Below are 16,243 nucleotides of genomic sequence, written 5' to 3' on the forward strand. Positions count from 1 at the left end.
TGGATTTCTACATAAGAGTAATGCAAATTTGGATTCTAAGTCCATGTATAGCGTAAGTTTAGGAAAATTTCTCTTCCCTGACACTAGAGTCACTGGGAGAAACATTCTTTGTTGTGAAAGGAATTATTCAACTCCTCTTTTCATTCAGGAAGCAGTTCTTCAATACTTCTGGTTTAGGGTTGGGTTTCAGCTCCAAATTCCTTTTTCACCACCACCCAAGGCCTTAATTATCTCTATATAGTAATAATACTTGTGCCTCTAGAAGATAAACATTGTCTTATTTCTATCCCTTCTTTTCAGTGTAAAGCCCAGAATATAAAGACCTAAAACAATGAATAAACTGAAACTTATTTTTTAAAAGCATACATAGTTGAGCATCCAAGAACCAAAGCAAAATTTGTAAGTTGTGAAAACAAAGAGAGAACTGAAAGCCAGAACATTATAGCAACAGCTCAGTCCTAGGTTTTTTTTTTGAAAGGTGAGGTTCAAATTAGCTCAATTTATCATATTACTGGAATTAAAAACTTCTCTTCCACATTCTATGTTTCTGGTATTTTAAATGACAAGAAAAAAGTCATTTTTTGATATTTATCTGTTGATGAAATTTGTAACACTTATAAAAAAAACAGGTAATGATATCTGATGATACCACATGTAGGTCATTATGTCTTATAAAACATTTTTTATATTCATTTCAAACTATGAATGCTATCTGAAATGTGTAACATTTAATTACTCTTTAAAGGGATGAGAAATCACTCTACACTAAATTCAGATTGCTATGATTGCATGCCAAAATAAATACTTAGATCATCTTTACTTAGCTCTTTTTACCATGTATTCCATAAAGATCATACATTGGCCTAACCTAAATATATACAATAATGTCACCTTACATTGATATACAGTGCTTCACATTTAAAAACTATGTATTCTCTTTACATCTCCATAATCCTATAAGGAGGTAGGTATTATTATTTTTTCCCTTGATAACTGCCATAATAAATTCATGGAATCAATGTAAGGAAGACAATAAAAAAAGTAAACAAAAAAAAAAAATTCAAACGAGAAAAGTAAGGGACTTGCTCAAAGTTGCACAACTGGTAGGAAAAGAATAACCCAATTTTTACAATGTCTTAGTTCAGGGCTCCTTCCATTTTACCCCACTATTCAAAATTTGAATTCTCTACATAACCAAATGGATGATAACATGTATAATAAAGAAATAAACTATAATCATAAAAAATAACTAAAATAGCCACTTATCATATAAAAGATAAATAGCAAACTGACAAATGAAGAAAATACTTCTAAAATTCTTACTGGATATTCAAGGAGATCTACTGGCTGACGGAAAGGCTCTGAATCTTCACATTGAAATATGAGATTTAACAGTTCTTCACACTGTTTCTTCCATGCTTGAATATCGTAAGACTGGGCTCTATTACGTAATCTTCTTCTAGGCTGATGGTCCTGCAATAAAAGCGTTCAAATACATTAGTAAAAGAGCACTTACCCAATAAAATTTGTATTTTTAATGCAGCCTTAGATAATTGGATAATATGTAATAATTCAAATAAAAGAAAATATTAACCAAGTTCTGAAAAACATGCATTTTGTAGTTGAAACTAATTTGAAATACTTAATGTCTTTTAAAATGCTAAGAATAAAAAAAAGCGAAAAGCTCTTAACACATTTTAATTCATATAAAGTACTTCTGCTAAAACTAAAACTATATTACCTTTCTTTTTCGAGTAGAAGTTCCTGGCATATCAGTGTCTTTCTCTTCTTCCTTTGAGGCAAGAATTTATCAGATTCATAAAACGTTTTAGATTTCATTAAACTTTATAGTTGATTAATTAGCAATTATTTCCTTTACATACTGGAACACCTGTAATGTATATGCTGGGACACTTTACTGACTCATTTAAAAGTTTTCCCCCATTAAAAAATTATTTGTAACTATAACAAGAATATTCTAATGCCAGTTTTTTTAAAGTTAACTACACTAGACAAAAAAATAATTTTCACAATAGCTTTTACCTGAAAACTACCATATGTAAATTTTTTATATAATGACTATCAATACAGTAATCATAATGAAACATTACATACCTCAGAATCAGACAAAACTTTCTTCTTCATTGAATTATAAAGTGGAATTATGTTATAACAAGTCTGATCCCTACATAACAAGGAAATGTTAACATGTAAGATTAGAGCCATGATAATATTTTTTCCTAAAACCATTTATATGTTCCTAAAACCATATATATAGCCATATATATGGTTTTATATACATAACTATATCTATATATAAAATATATATATATATATATGTGGTATATTGAGATGGAGTTTCGCTCTTATTGCTCAGGCTGGAGTGCAATGCCCATCTCAGCTTACTGCAATCTCCGCCTCCCAGGTTCAAGTGACTCTCCTGCCTCAACCTCCAGAGTAGCTGGGATTACAGGCATCCAACACCAAGCACAGCAAATTTTGCATTTTTAGTAGAGATGGGGTTTCTCCACGTTAGTCAGGCTGGTCTTGAACTCATGACCTCAGGTGATCCCACCCCCCTCAGCCTCCCAAAGGGCTGCGATTACAGCAGCCACCACAGATGAGCCACCGGGCCTGGCCAACTAAAACCATATTTTAAAATAAAAGTTGAAACTGAAGTCTTGCCTTCTCCATAGGCTTATTCAACTAACTTTTGCACACACCTTTGACCCTGACCCCTCCACTCTATGTAGAGCTTTCAGTGCGGCCTGACTATGACATTACACCAAACCCAATTCTCATATCCCAGTCTTTCCTTAGGTATCTGCTGTACTTCTTCCATTCCTCAGTCTTCAAACAGCTAATATACTTCTTGACTTCCAACTCTTTCTTTTATAATAAGTATTTCCTACAACTTTGTTCTTAGGCATCTTCTCTTGACACTGTACCTTTTGCTGTAATAACTTTATATATTTGTTGTTTATCTGTGTAAATGCAAACTTCCTGCAATGTGTTCTAACCTTTCTCCTGAGCATCCTACCATCACCTAAAATTCCACGTCTAAACTTAATAGTGACTCCCTGGATAACCTTGTTCCTTTTTCTATTTATTTTAAACAACATACCATTCTTACAGTAATGGGAATCTTGGTTTTTCACTATTTCTTCCATTTCCTCCTCCTTATAAACCCAGTAAGTGGTCAACTGCTGTGAACTCTATGCCCAAGTGTGTCTGGGCATCTGTCCCATTCTCACTTCCATAAATTAAGCCCTCATCACCTCTTACTTGGTCAACTGTAGCAGTCAATCTGCTATTTATGCTTTTTGTCTCTTCTCTGTCAATATTAGACACTGCAGTCAAATTAATACTTTTAAGGAACAGTATAAAACATTTTATTCTCATGTTAAAATAGTTGCAACAGCCCCTTGCTCTCAGAACTCATATTTTAAAAGTCTACCTTAGACTGGCAGGCACTCAAGGCCACCCAAGATGTGGCCCCAACTCAAATTTATAGCACTGTATTTCTACTATGACTTCTACTCATATACTGTCTACTTCACCCAATTTATATTACCCTAATTAAATCTTCCTACCTCATGCTACTCCTTATCCCTGGAATGGCTTTCTTTTCATCTAATGTTTCCTTAATCTAACAGTATCTACCTTGTATATAATGTCTTAATGTATTTCTCCTCCCCTGTATCTGAATATACAATTCTCTTATTACTTGTCAGTTTTCCTTATAGTTTCTTACAGACTTATCTATCCCATGTAACTGTATTAACAGGATAAAAATACTACCTCCAAGAATCCATTACATTACTTTGCATGTATCAATTGCTCAAAATTTTGTCAAATAACTCAGTAAAAAAGTACAATAATCAAAATTTCAAATACTTGATACCTTGAAAACTATCCACTATAAAAAATATTTTTAAACAAACTATACACATCTTAAAAAAAAATGCCACCAATTTATTTTCAGGCATGTACAATCCAAATACTTAAGTATTACATCAATCTGATTTCAAAGATATTTCAAAGTAGCTGTTTGAAAGAAATACATTTCAGACTATTCCAAATGTATTAACAATTTTCATCTAAATTATTTCACTGAAATATGAATATACTATGTCATGTAGTTCTACTGATTTTCTTAAAAAAAAAAAGACATACATACACATAGTTATAACACTTACAAAAAATTACAGACCTTAAGAGTCTTCAGAGGATAACAATTACTAATTTCACTATGAAAAACAAAAGCCTGGCAATAGTAGCCCCGAAACCATTTGGAAAGCAAAGGATTTCTTAGGTAGAGAAAGGATACAAAATTTACCTTACTAATTATGTTTGGTGTTTTTTTATACTTAAATGATCTGCATTCCTCAGTTTAAAACCATTAATCAAAAAGGAACCCAAAGATTATGTTCATTAATGAGAATGAAGCAGGGATGTTTATTTATAAAAAAAAAAAAAAGAATCCTGAATTTTTATTATCTAAAAATGAAAGCTGATAATAGCTATGTAAGTTAGCTTTTAAAATGCACTGTTACTACTTCTCAACCAGAAAAAAAAAATTGAATATAAATAACATGGAATCAGAGCAGTCTAGGTACAAAATATATAATTCATTTCTCTGCCTTCAACCTAGGAGACTCAATTCATTCTACGACTACATAAAATCCTTAAGATAAGGAAGGGAAAGTAATTCTGCCTTACTAAATAGCGGTTATCACACTTGTTATCTATCGGATCAATGAGGAAGTAAACTTGATTTTGAAGAATCATGAAAGTTAAATTCAGTCTCTTGCTGGACTACTTAAATACTTGTTAATATACTTGATAGGGGCAATATACTGTTAGGATGAAAACTTCTCAAATCAGACAGCAGACACTCATTTATTTACATGATAACCACTAAAAGCCATAGTTTCCTCAATTCAAAATTACAGAACTGATCACTTCCACCCATAAGATTATTTGGGTTAAAAGAGTTAATGTAGGTAAAACATTACATGTTAAGTAAATCTTTACTATTACTATTGTCTAACAATTAGGTTGAGGAAAGAATCTGTTTTCTAACTGTAAAACACAATGGTAATGCAATTTTTTTTATTTCATTTTTTAAAATTTTTTTATTTTTTTGAGTCTTACTCTGTTACCCAGGCTGGAGTGCAATGGTTGCACTCTCGGCTCACTGCAACCACCACCTCCTGGGTTCAAGCAATTCTCCTGCCTCAGCCTCCCAAGTAGCTGGGATTACAGGTGCGTGCCATCACACCCAGCTAATTTTTGTATTTTTAAGTAGAGATGGGGGTTTCACCATGTTGGTCATGCTGGTCTCGAACTCCTAATCCCATGATCCGCTCTCCTCAGCCTCCCAAAGTGCTGGGATTACAGGTGTGAGCCACCATGCCTGGCTTGATTTCATTCTTAATATTAGCTAATGAACTAAATGTTTCTTCTGAAACCTGGGATTGAACCAAGGACCTTTAGATCTTCAGTCTAATGCTCTTTCAACTGAGCTATTTCAGCTACTCTTAAATGCTGCTTTTTTACAAACAGTATGTTTTCTAATTTAAGAAGAACTATAGTGCCATCAATTATTACAACTATCATAATTAAGTATGAAAAAATAACTTACTTTATAAAATGCAGAAGAAGATCAGTCACGAATTTAGCAGATTTCACAATAGGGCTTCCAGGCTCATTAAATGTTCGTGTATTATGCTCTATGTATCGAACTTCCCACATTAGGGAAGAAACCCGCCTTAAAAAAACAAAATATATGTGTCTCAACTTCCTTATATTTAGAAATATGTGTACATAATTTAAAACCAAGATATTCCAGCTTTTCAATTTCCTTCTAAGCCAATCATAAAAACCATTGGTCAATAAAGTCATTTTCAAAGAAACGTAACTAAATTTGTGTTCGGGGGGGAAAAAAGGGGCAACCATAACCATAATTATGTATTTGCATGTAAGATGTCTGGAACACACCAGACTATCAACAATGTCCTCTTTTTGGAAGGGAGAATGTCTAAAAGGGGAGCAGCAGGAGAGGAGAAACAGGAGAGTTTTAAGTTTTGGCTTTATATATTTTTTTCATGAATACTGTCATTTTTTGGTAATAAAGGCGCCTGACTTCTGAACAAAAAAAGACACAAGTAATTTAAATTTAATTGTATTACTGGTAATCAGATGACATGTAAAAATGAAAAGTTAACTGACAGCCAACTTATGAGATACAAAACCATAAATATGTAGTATGCTAGTTTACCAAGAAACCTAACTAAAAGAGAATTATTTTCTGAACACTTAATTGACAATGCCAAAATAAATTCTGCAGTTTTATAGTTTTATTTCTCTAAGTAAATAAAAAAACCAAGGACAACTTTTGAGAATATTATCTGTGTCCTGACTTAAAATAATAAAGAAAACAGAAAACCTTTATTTATTGTGAACAGGAATACAATAACATGGAATAAAAAAAAACGCTATATAATTGTAGACACAGAAGCATAAAGAAAAACTTCTGTGCATTTCAAATAGATTCACAAGGCTCACTCTAATAATAGAATCACAGGTATCTTCAGTGTATGATATAGAAAACTGCGTGTAAAATAAAACGTTAGCTTAGTACCAGCAAGGCAAACTGACAGTAGTAGTTTAACAAGAGACTGAACTAGAAAAGTATCAGAGAGGAAAAAACAAACTGTAAGAAGTCTTACACCAATGAGCGAAGGAGGAAACAAAAACCTTTAAAAAGTGAAATGGCAGTGGAAAGCATCATTGTATTGAGTAAGAACAACATTCAGGTTTATAACTGAGTTTATTATCAGGTTGGAAAACAGGCAATTTCTAATTCATGTAAGTACTGTGTTCCGAAAGTTTTTTTTCCCCCTAAATTGGCTAAAAAACTAGGTTAATGCCAAAAGCCTATTTAAAATATAATGTATCTTAAAATACAGATGTTCCTCAACTAACGATGGGGTTACATCCTAATAAACCCATTGTGAATTCAAAATACCATTAAGTCGAAAATGCACGCGATATACTTAACCTAGCAAACATTATAGCTCCGCCAAGCCTACCTCAAACATGCTCAGAACACTTAGGTCAGCCTACGGTTGGGCAAAATCATATGGCAACACAGTATGCTGTACAGTATGGGTTTAACCTCATTCACAAAGCTGACTGCGAGCTACTGGGAACTGTAGCTCACTGCTGTTGCTCAGTATCATGAAAGAATATATCACAAGTCCAGAAAAAGATCAAAATTCAAAATCAAGTATGGTTTCTATCAAATGCATATTCCTTTCACATCACTATAAAGCTGAAAAATCTAAGTCAGATCATTTTAAGTCAGGAACCTTATGTATAGTGTATGTCAGCAATTATCATGTGGAGCAACAATATTGGAAGAGATCAGCAGCTTATCTTTCTAGTTGCAGCCCAACAACTAGTGTATGTATACAGACAATTCTTTCCTTCTCATCCACCCATGTTTTGTTTTGTCTCTGAAGGACTAAGTTTAACTTCCAATCTTTAGCAATTTATGGGGCAAGGGAGAAAGAGGAATATAGTTAAGAATTCATTTAAACTTCCAACATATGATACTGAAAAAGACTTGAAGACTGGGAAGCACATAGCACAGGGGATTTTCTTTTTATCTCTATGCTTTTGGACAAATATCAAGGAAGCAACAGCAAGCACACCTAACAAGATCAGAAAAATCTTTAGAACCTGAAGTCTAATATCTTAGTTTTCTTTATTCCAGTGGTTCTCAATCAAGGATAATTATACTTCCCAGAAGATGTGGAACAATGAATACATTTTTAATTTTCAAAACTAGGGAGGCTGCTACTGGCATCTAGTGGGTTCAGGCAAAGGACAGCCCCTCACAATGAGATACAGAAATACAATTTAAGTAATAAAAAGAACCAAAGGCACATTTTACATAGAAAAAGATTCCTACAAAATATGAGTAAAACTTCTCTAAGTTAAAAAGAAGAATAATAAAAAGGACTTCAGTAATAACTGGTCACAAAAAGAAACTTTTAATGCAATGTTATACAAATTAAATTGTTGGACTGCAAAGCAAAAGTCATAAAAGAAAAATTAAAACTAAATACAGGATTCCACTGTAAAAACTAGAAACTTTTTTTTTGACGAAACAGTTTAGGTAATAGAAAATTAAAGACATTTAGCAAAATTACCTAGATAATGCAAATTAATCAAAATTATGTCTGGGCTGTTTAATTCTGTTTCATGATAAACTGCAACTATGAAAAATTGAATATTTTCAAATTTCAGTGTTTTAAGTAATGAAAGGTGAATATATGCAAAATAAGAACAAAATACTTAATAGAAATATATAATTTTTATTATATACTCTGTTAAAAATCAATGAACAAATACATATTTTAATGTTATTTAGGAGAAAATGAAATACTCTGCCGTGCTTTATAAAACACAACATAAAGACAGTGAGCATCAAATCATTTTACCCTCTAGGAAAAATAATATCTAGGAACTGTATTTTAAGTGTCTAAAGACCAGCAGCATGGGCATTACTGGGAACTTGTTAGAAATGCAGAATCTCGGCCAAGTGCGGTGGCTCATGCCTGTAATCCCAGCACTCTGGGAGGCTGAGGCATGCCGATCACAAGGTCAGGAGATTGAGACCAACCTGGGCAATACGGTGAAACATCTCTACTGAAAACAAAAAAGTTAGCCAGGTGTGGTGGTGTGCACCTGTAGTCCGAGCTCCATGGGAGGCTGAGGCAGAAAAATCGCTAAAGCCTGGGAGATGGAGGTTGCAGTGAACCAAGATTGCACCCTGCACTCCAGCCTGGGTGACAAAGCGAGACTCTTGTTTTTAAAAAAGAAAAAAAAGCAAAATCTCAGGTCCTACTCTAAATCTACTGAATAAAATTCTACATTTTAGCATAATCTCCAGGTGATTCATATGTACATTTATATACACAAAAAGTTGAGAAACACTGCTAAATAAGATGAGTAAATGGGTGGAAAGATCACCATCTTTAATAGTAGCTATCAAATGGTTCTAACCTGTAAAACCTGTTTTCCAGTCTTTGTTTAATTGTACTTAGATCCGTTGGATATGCCACTACTGTGCAATACATGGGATAGGCTTGCAGATCCACAGGGGCCACAAATGCTGAAGCAATATCTAAAACAAATAGATAAGTTTGTGAATTTATTTTTGTATGCTTAAAATAATTGAAGAAGAATTCTGCTTGAAATAAGACTTTAAAAGTCCTAACCTACATAATCATTAGTCTGCCACTGTCTTTTCATAAAAAATATAACTTAGCAGACATAAAAAAAAGTCTCACTTTTTATTATGTCTACATTTACACTGCCAAATTCTGGGGCTATTTTTTTATTCACAGGTTCACAGTTGGTCATTCCTGAAATCTATATTTGACAAAGCCATTCTATTAACACTGTAACATACTGCATTCAAATATAACCTTTGACTTTCTCAAAACTTACCCTTGTCTCAACTTTACATTATTCTATGAAATATCAGACAAGTAGAGAAAAGGAAACAGAACCAGAAGTTTTGATTCAGTGACACTACTGAACCAATAACACACTGTAAAGTTGTACAGCAAAACTGTAACTACTTAAGATCACTCCCAATTTTTTGCTCATTCACCTATAAAACTAACTTTATATACTAAAATATTGCTAAAATTATTTAAGGTAGTATTTATAAGGCTACTCCTATAAAGTGATGGCATTTTATAAAATACTTCTGATTTGAGTATTCCTCAATCTGTCTCTATCCAGTGTCTTCAGCTCTTCATACTCATGTTAATTTCCCTCTAGACTCTGAAGCTGCTTACTTACTGAGAGAGTGGGTTGCTATAAACCACCACATGGTCTAGAGTTACTCATTGTTTTCTTTTCTTTTAATGAGGCAAAGCAATTCATATGCCCTATTCTCCCCTCAAAAAGCTCCTCTTTTGTGTGTGTATATAAAGTTCAGGGAAACCACTAAAGCTACCCATATAATTATAATTCAGCTTTCAACCCTCCTTCTCCAATTCATATGTCAGTGGTTTTTTTTTTTTTGAGACGGAGTTTCGCTCTTGTTACCCATTGGGTTATGGAGGACCCAGATTTTTCAGAGATGCCTCTGGTACTTCTAGGAGGCCCTTATTCTAAAATTCAGCTAACGTAACCTAATTTACACCTGTTTTAGTTAAGTCCTGTGTTAAGACCTCATTCAAAAAAGAGATTATCACTTAAAATGTTTGTAACTACTGACTTATGACAGTGAAAAAAAATTTGGAGGTGGGGGGATAACATTTCTTCCCATTACTTTGCTGTCTGCCAGTGTTTTCTATACTCATGTGTTGTTTTACTTACCTAGTGTCATCAACTGGTTTATTCCTGCTACAATTCTTTCACATTCTTCATCCCTGGGATTGGTACCCCATTCTCCATCAAGAGGTTTATAGATAAGTGATCTGCATTCAACATCAGTCAAAGGAACACTGGTACCTAGTTCTTCAGGAAATACAGCTGAAATAAAAAGCAGATCATTGCAAATACATGGTAACTTAGTATTTAGGTTAGCTTTAGAATGTAAAAATAATAGTCACAACATTTAAGTATATTTTGTAGAAATACTATTAACATACTCTTTATTTTAATAAAGGAAAGTATGTTTCAAGGATTACTAAAATTTAAATTAATTTTTAAATACTGTATTTCTAAGTAATTCTCTAAATAATTACTTCTCCAAAATTATACCTGAAAATCTGTTCTATAATCAAGTTACAAGTGCAGAAATCATTTCTATAAAATATGCAAAATCAAAGTTGTCTGACTCACTTCATAATTTAATTGCCATATTTACTTTGATAAAGTATATACAAGGTAAAACTGAACTAAAGTGATATTATCTAGAAATACTTCAATCAAAGCTTCAATTTTTGAATGTAACAACAGAAAGAATTATGAAAATTGACAAATGATGCTTATGCTTGTTGTTCTAAATTATGAAGGTATGCTTTCTGCATGATTGAATCTTTCAGTTTTAGCTGAAGGAATCACTAGAGGGTTGTGGTAACCCAAAGTCTCCAAATGTGCTAGATAATTTTTTCTTTAGACTAGGTTTCAGCAGATACACACTAGAAAATATTCCACTGTTTGTGTACAATCAAAATTCTCATCACAAACTACAATTAAACTCTATAGGTTCGTATGACTGTGTATCTAAATAGAAGAACAACAATAACCACCCTTCAATATATTTAGGTAGGAAACAAAACAGTAAATCAGTATCACTTATTCATTTAAAAATCATCCAAGGCATTATAATACCAATTGGCTTCACTGCTATCATATCCACAACAGTTCACTGTGAGTTCAAATTCAAACCTTTTTTTTAATAGAGAAAGACAACAAAAAGATAAGCCACGTAACCTGGTGACATATTGATTAAGATATTTTGTAATTTTAAATGGTTCTAATCAGCATGAGATACAAAATAAATTTTTGGAATTAAATTTTCAAAGTGATAATTACTGCAAAGAACTAAGCTTATCGGTATGACCATATTCTCATTTCTGAGGTCTATGAGACTGGGTTTTCTCCAACAGTTATTTTTTCTCTGACTTTGGATTACAATAACTACTGAGCAACTCAGTTTACAAAAGATTATTTCTATTATGTTAGAAATTAGATGTTTTCCTTTTTGTTTTTTAAACATTTTATCTGCTGGCAGATTTTTTTTTAAATGAAACGATATAGAATAATGTAAAGGAATTTATGAAGTCTTTATAATCCTACTTTATAATCATAATTAAAATCTGAATATATCCTTGTAACCCATTTTTGGCTTATACAACTGTGTATGTGTGTTGCATTTTTAAAAAACAAACAAAAATGGGCAATGAAGTGGAAAAATACTGTAACCTCCAGGCTTTGGTCCCACTGAACTTTTCTCAGTACAAGGAAGATGTCATACTCACTATCTAGAGCTAATTATTAAATCCTGAATGTGTCAGTCCATATGCACAATGACAGTTATTATTATCATCATTAATTTTAACTATATCTTCATTGAGCTGTTATGTGTGTCAGGCTCTATAATAAGCACTTCATACACATGATGCTATTTAATCCTCAAAGCCCCTATAAGAAAGTTATTAGCTTAAACAGTTTCAAAGGCCAGGTCCTAAAACGCTGGGGTGTGAGGCTTTATGGAACTTGCCAAGATCACATGAAAAATGACAAGTCAGGATATGAACTGATGTCTCATTCAAAAGCCTGAACTCGTAACTATTACATTACACTCCAAGCACTCTACTAAAGTTAAAAAAAAAATCTCTGCCTCCCAAATGCACAGTTCCTTGCATAACGATTAAAACAATTTCATGTTTTGTTGTAATAAATTAATTTCAATCTTTCCTGTTAGACTATAAATTCCAATTATGGTTATGTCTATCACTGCTGAATCTCCCCTAATTCAATGTGTACAATAAATATTTGCTGAACCAATGTTTTCTATTTGATACTCACAACAACCCTAAGTGGTAACAATTTTCTTAAGAAGTTAACTCCATAATGCAGAGACAAAAAGCCTAACATACACTTACCATTATTAGGTATAAGCTCCATATCCCAAGGACTCATCTTTTCTGTATCTCCATTGTCCCAGCTTAAAGAAAGAAAAATCATTATATTAAAAAATCTAAATTATTGTATCACAATTTTAATGAAATCAATTATCAAAAAAATTGCTTCTGTGTTTAAAACAAGTCTCTTGTAATAGATGGGAAAATAATTCAAAGCAAGCCTAGGTGAACTAAAACACAACAAATATTTCCTTACCAAACATTGTAGCACTGAAACAGACTATCAGGATACTCAAGTTGAAGAGGTTCCTGGCTTTCAATTGTTCCAAACCACCAGGCATCATCTATGACAGACCTGAAGCGGTCACCTGGCCAAGAACAAAAACTATCTCATTACTTTGAAATGCATGGCTGCTCTGACTACTTTTTCCTAATGTGAACCTTTATGTACCTAAACTACCTGTATGATTTCAGAAGACAAAAAGTGACCCACACACTCCAAAAATAAATAAGTACAATCAGCAATAACCAAGAGAAGTATTTAGTAAGCATAATTGAAGTGTGACTTAACAGTTTTCAATTCTGTTTCTTAGATTTCATTAAGGTATACAGAAATTCACTTGTTTTAGCAATTTTTACCAATGTAGCATTTTAAATTCATCATTAACACTACACCCAAACTTTTCACTCAAAGTTATAATTAAGATAAGTTCTACTCAACAATTACTTTGTCTATTTTTAATTTCTTACTATCTGTAGGCAAGTTTCCCAACCATCAATCAAGAGTTTATCCTAAAAACAACAAACAACATGAAACACAACTTGTCTTCCTTCGTCTCAATCACCCTTAATATTCACTCACTCTCCCTTTCCTGTAAAAGGAAACAAAAATAAAACAACTAATCTTTTTAAAACAGAGGACACTTCTTGTTTGTTTCCTTACCTAATTGCTGTCGTCATATGACTTAACCTGCTTTTTCCCAAAGACCTGAGTAAGCTATAAATGCTGTGGCCTTTTCTTATCTAAATCTTCTCAAGTTCCTTCTGTGTCATAAGTAAACTGTAAGTCACTTACTTCCTTTATGTAATGCCTTCCTGTTCCTTATCTCTCACAGTACTTGAGTTTTCTCCTGGCTAGCAAAGGATAGAGTCTGAAACACTTGGGTTCAAATAATGTATCTGTGTAAGTTTGAATATATTTATTTTTTGACTTCATTTTCCTTGTCTATAAAATAGAAATAGTGATGTCTACCTCCCAGCAGTTTTTGAGTAACACGTTCTATTAAAGAACTCTACATTGTTGACATACTGTTAAGTCAAAATGAAGTTAGCAATTATCTGAATCAGTTTTATTTTCAAACTCAAAGAGAAAAGTATTTATTTTCTTACCAAAAATGATTTAGAAGTTTAAAAAATATATAGCATAAAATGAATTGAAAATCAGAAAAACAAGGTAAAAAATGAAAAGTAGAGCCAGGAGTAAGTCAATAGAACACAACTGCATGTTGTTGACAGCTGTTCCTCAGATGCATACTAGTGACACTAAACTTAACAAGAAGCTACTATATAGTTTAATAAGAAGCATTCTTGACACCAGCACATAGTTTCAAAGGGTGTCTTATGATCCTACACAGACTGATCATTATGCTAAAGAGGAAGAACTGAGCAATGTGTGCCTAACCACAATGAACGGTACTTGTAAAATAACAATAAAGTTAAGCAAAGAACCTGGACTACTATCAGTCTGCAGTACACCACTGAGAGTAAGCCTTAAAACATTTCTAAGGAGGGCTAAAGTAAAAACTACTAATGTGATTTTAAATGGCAGTCTGCGACATGAAAGACTAATTAGATACTAACTTTAGATAAATATTAACCTATAAATTAGAATAAAATGGTAAGATCCAAATGAGAAAATTAGGATGCTCATCCATTTGAAATCTCTCTGATTTGTCCAATGCTAGCCATATTACTTTGCTGAGATTATAAGCTCACTTCTGGAAGTTCCTGCACTTTGAGCCATATTATTTGTTCTGCAATTTATTGGCAAATTCATGTCCTTAAAAAAATAAGATTCATCATATCAAGTAACATATGTGAATAATTTAAAAAATCAAATGTACCAAAGGCTGATACCCAAACCCAAGAAAAATGTTTCCATCTATTTTAACTACTACTTCTTGATTTACAGATTACTTCATTCGTCAGTTTTCGACATTAAGTATCAGAGTTGATTCTTGAATACTGGGTTTTAATTGACCAGGTCCACTTATACCCAGATTTTTTCAATAAAAAGATTTGGCCCTCTGTATTGGCAGATTCTACATCAGCAATCAAATGCAGACTGAAAATACAGTATTAGTGGGATGTGAAACTCATATGGAGGGCCAACTTTTGAAATTAGGGGGATTTTGTAGGATCAACTCGGACTTAAGTATGGACAAATTTTGGTATCCATGGGGGTCCTGGAAGCAATTCCCTGTGGATACTAAAGGACACCTATAATCTCAATACAACTGTACATGAAAAGTATGTGTATTACATTTAATCCAGATTCAATTTATAATCATGACGATGTAAATACTGCTTGTTTCTAAGCAAAACAGCATATAATTCCTTTCTTATACAATTTTATTTTCCCTAAATTTAATATTGCTTCATTTTTTTAATGCTTGGTTTTCAGTGAATTTACAATTATATCTTCCCACATTCTCTAACAGCTCAAGCTGTAAAATTCATTCTTAAATGTAATTTTCCACAGAGACAAACTTGTTAGATAACGTATGTGTTCCAAGTTTTCCCTCTGAACTCTCCCCTTGGAAGGACAACTGGACTTGCTAGGTAGCTGCTATCCTGAGGCTTCTACTAAATATTACTTGGGATTCCTTTTGACTTTTCCTGTTCTGGACTTCCTGTTTTCTGAGGGGATTCCATACTTCTCCCTTTCTTGGTTTACTCCCTTATCTGATGAAACACATCTTTCAAAACTTCTAGGAAAATGCTGCATGAGATGTAAATTTTCTTGCTAACTTCCATGTCCACAGTTTTGATAACTTGCATTTTCCTAATTTCTCTTTACAGAGCATATACAAGTTTATAGAAAGGACAAACCACCATGCCAATGCATTCCAATGTCACTGAAAGATAAACTGATCTATCATTTGATATGCTTTTTCAAAACATGTATGCCATATACACATCACACCATGACACACACTGGTCCTGTATGAAATTTTTAAGAGAACTACTCTAATAAATGGCACATCATCTATATGTAAATTAATGCACCTTAAATGACTAAAAACTTTTAAGGATTTTAGTTTCTTTGAGACTTGTTTACAATACTAATTTTAAAGATTATAATAGGACTAACCAATGAAAGAAAAATGTCAGTTCAGCTTTAGTCCCAGTACACACTTCTTGTTAAGCTTTTTTTGGGTTCAAATTTAAATTCTGTTAATATTTTTATATAAAAATTTTACAACATGTAAAACAATGAAAAGACAAAGTCAAATGTAATAAAAAATGTTTGGAATTTCAGCATTGACTAAAGTCATTTTCATTCCTTAACAAAACTTAACAATACCTCTGACACAGTACCTTACTTTGCTATAATAGCA

At 32.7% G+C, this 16,243-nt stretch overlaps 1 protein-coding gene and 1 non-coding gene across 8 annotated transcripts in view; both read right to left on the reverse strand.

The window, feature by feature from the left end:
- Positions 1-16,243, reverse strand: part of PHIP (PHIP subunit of CUL4-Ring ligase complex) — a 153,192-nt gene that overhangs the window by 17,357 nt on the left and 119,592 nt on the right. For all 7 annotated transcript variants that reach the window (XM_008994689.5, XM_002746749.6, XM_078369596.1 and 4 more), the window contains 8 exons: positions 12,880-12,991; positions 12,645-12,706; positions 10,408-10,563; positions 9,079-9,199; positions 5,648-5,773; positions 2,116-2,185; positions 1,742-1,792; positions 1,324-1,473 (listed from right to left, as the gene is read on the reverse strand). In XM_008994689.5, coding sequence (XP_008992937.1) covers positions 1,324-1,473; positions 1,742-1,792; positions 2,116-2,185; positions 5,648-5,773; positions 9,079-9,199; positions 10,408-10,563; positions 12,645-12,706; positions 12,880-12,991 — 848 coding nt within the window. The remainder of the gene's footprint in view (positions 1-1,323; positions 1,474-1,741; positions 1,793-2,115; positions 2,186-5,647; positions 5,774-9,078; positions 9,200-10,407; positions 10,564-12,644; positions 12,707-12,879; positions 12,992-16,243) is intronic.
- TRNAF-GAA (transfer RNA phenylalanine (anticodon GAA)) lies at positions 5,466-5,538 on the reverse strand. The gene has a single exon. It is a non-coding gene; the product is annotated as a tRNA-Phe (tRNA).

The sequence above is a fragment of the Callithrix jacchus genome, chromosome 4 (assembly GCF_049354715.1).
Source record: "Callithrix jacchus isolate 240 chromosome 4, calJac240_pri, whole genome shotgun sequence".
Lineage (NCBI taxonomy): Eukaryota > Metazoa > Chordata > Mammalia > Primates > Cebidae > Callithrix > Callithrix jacchus.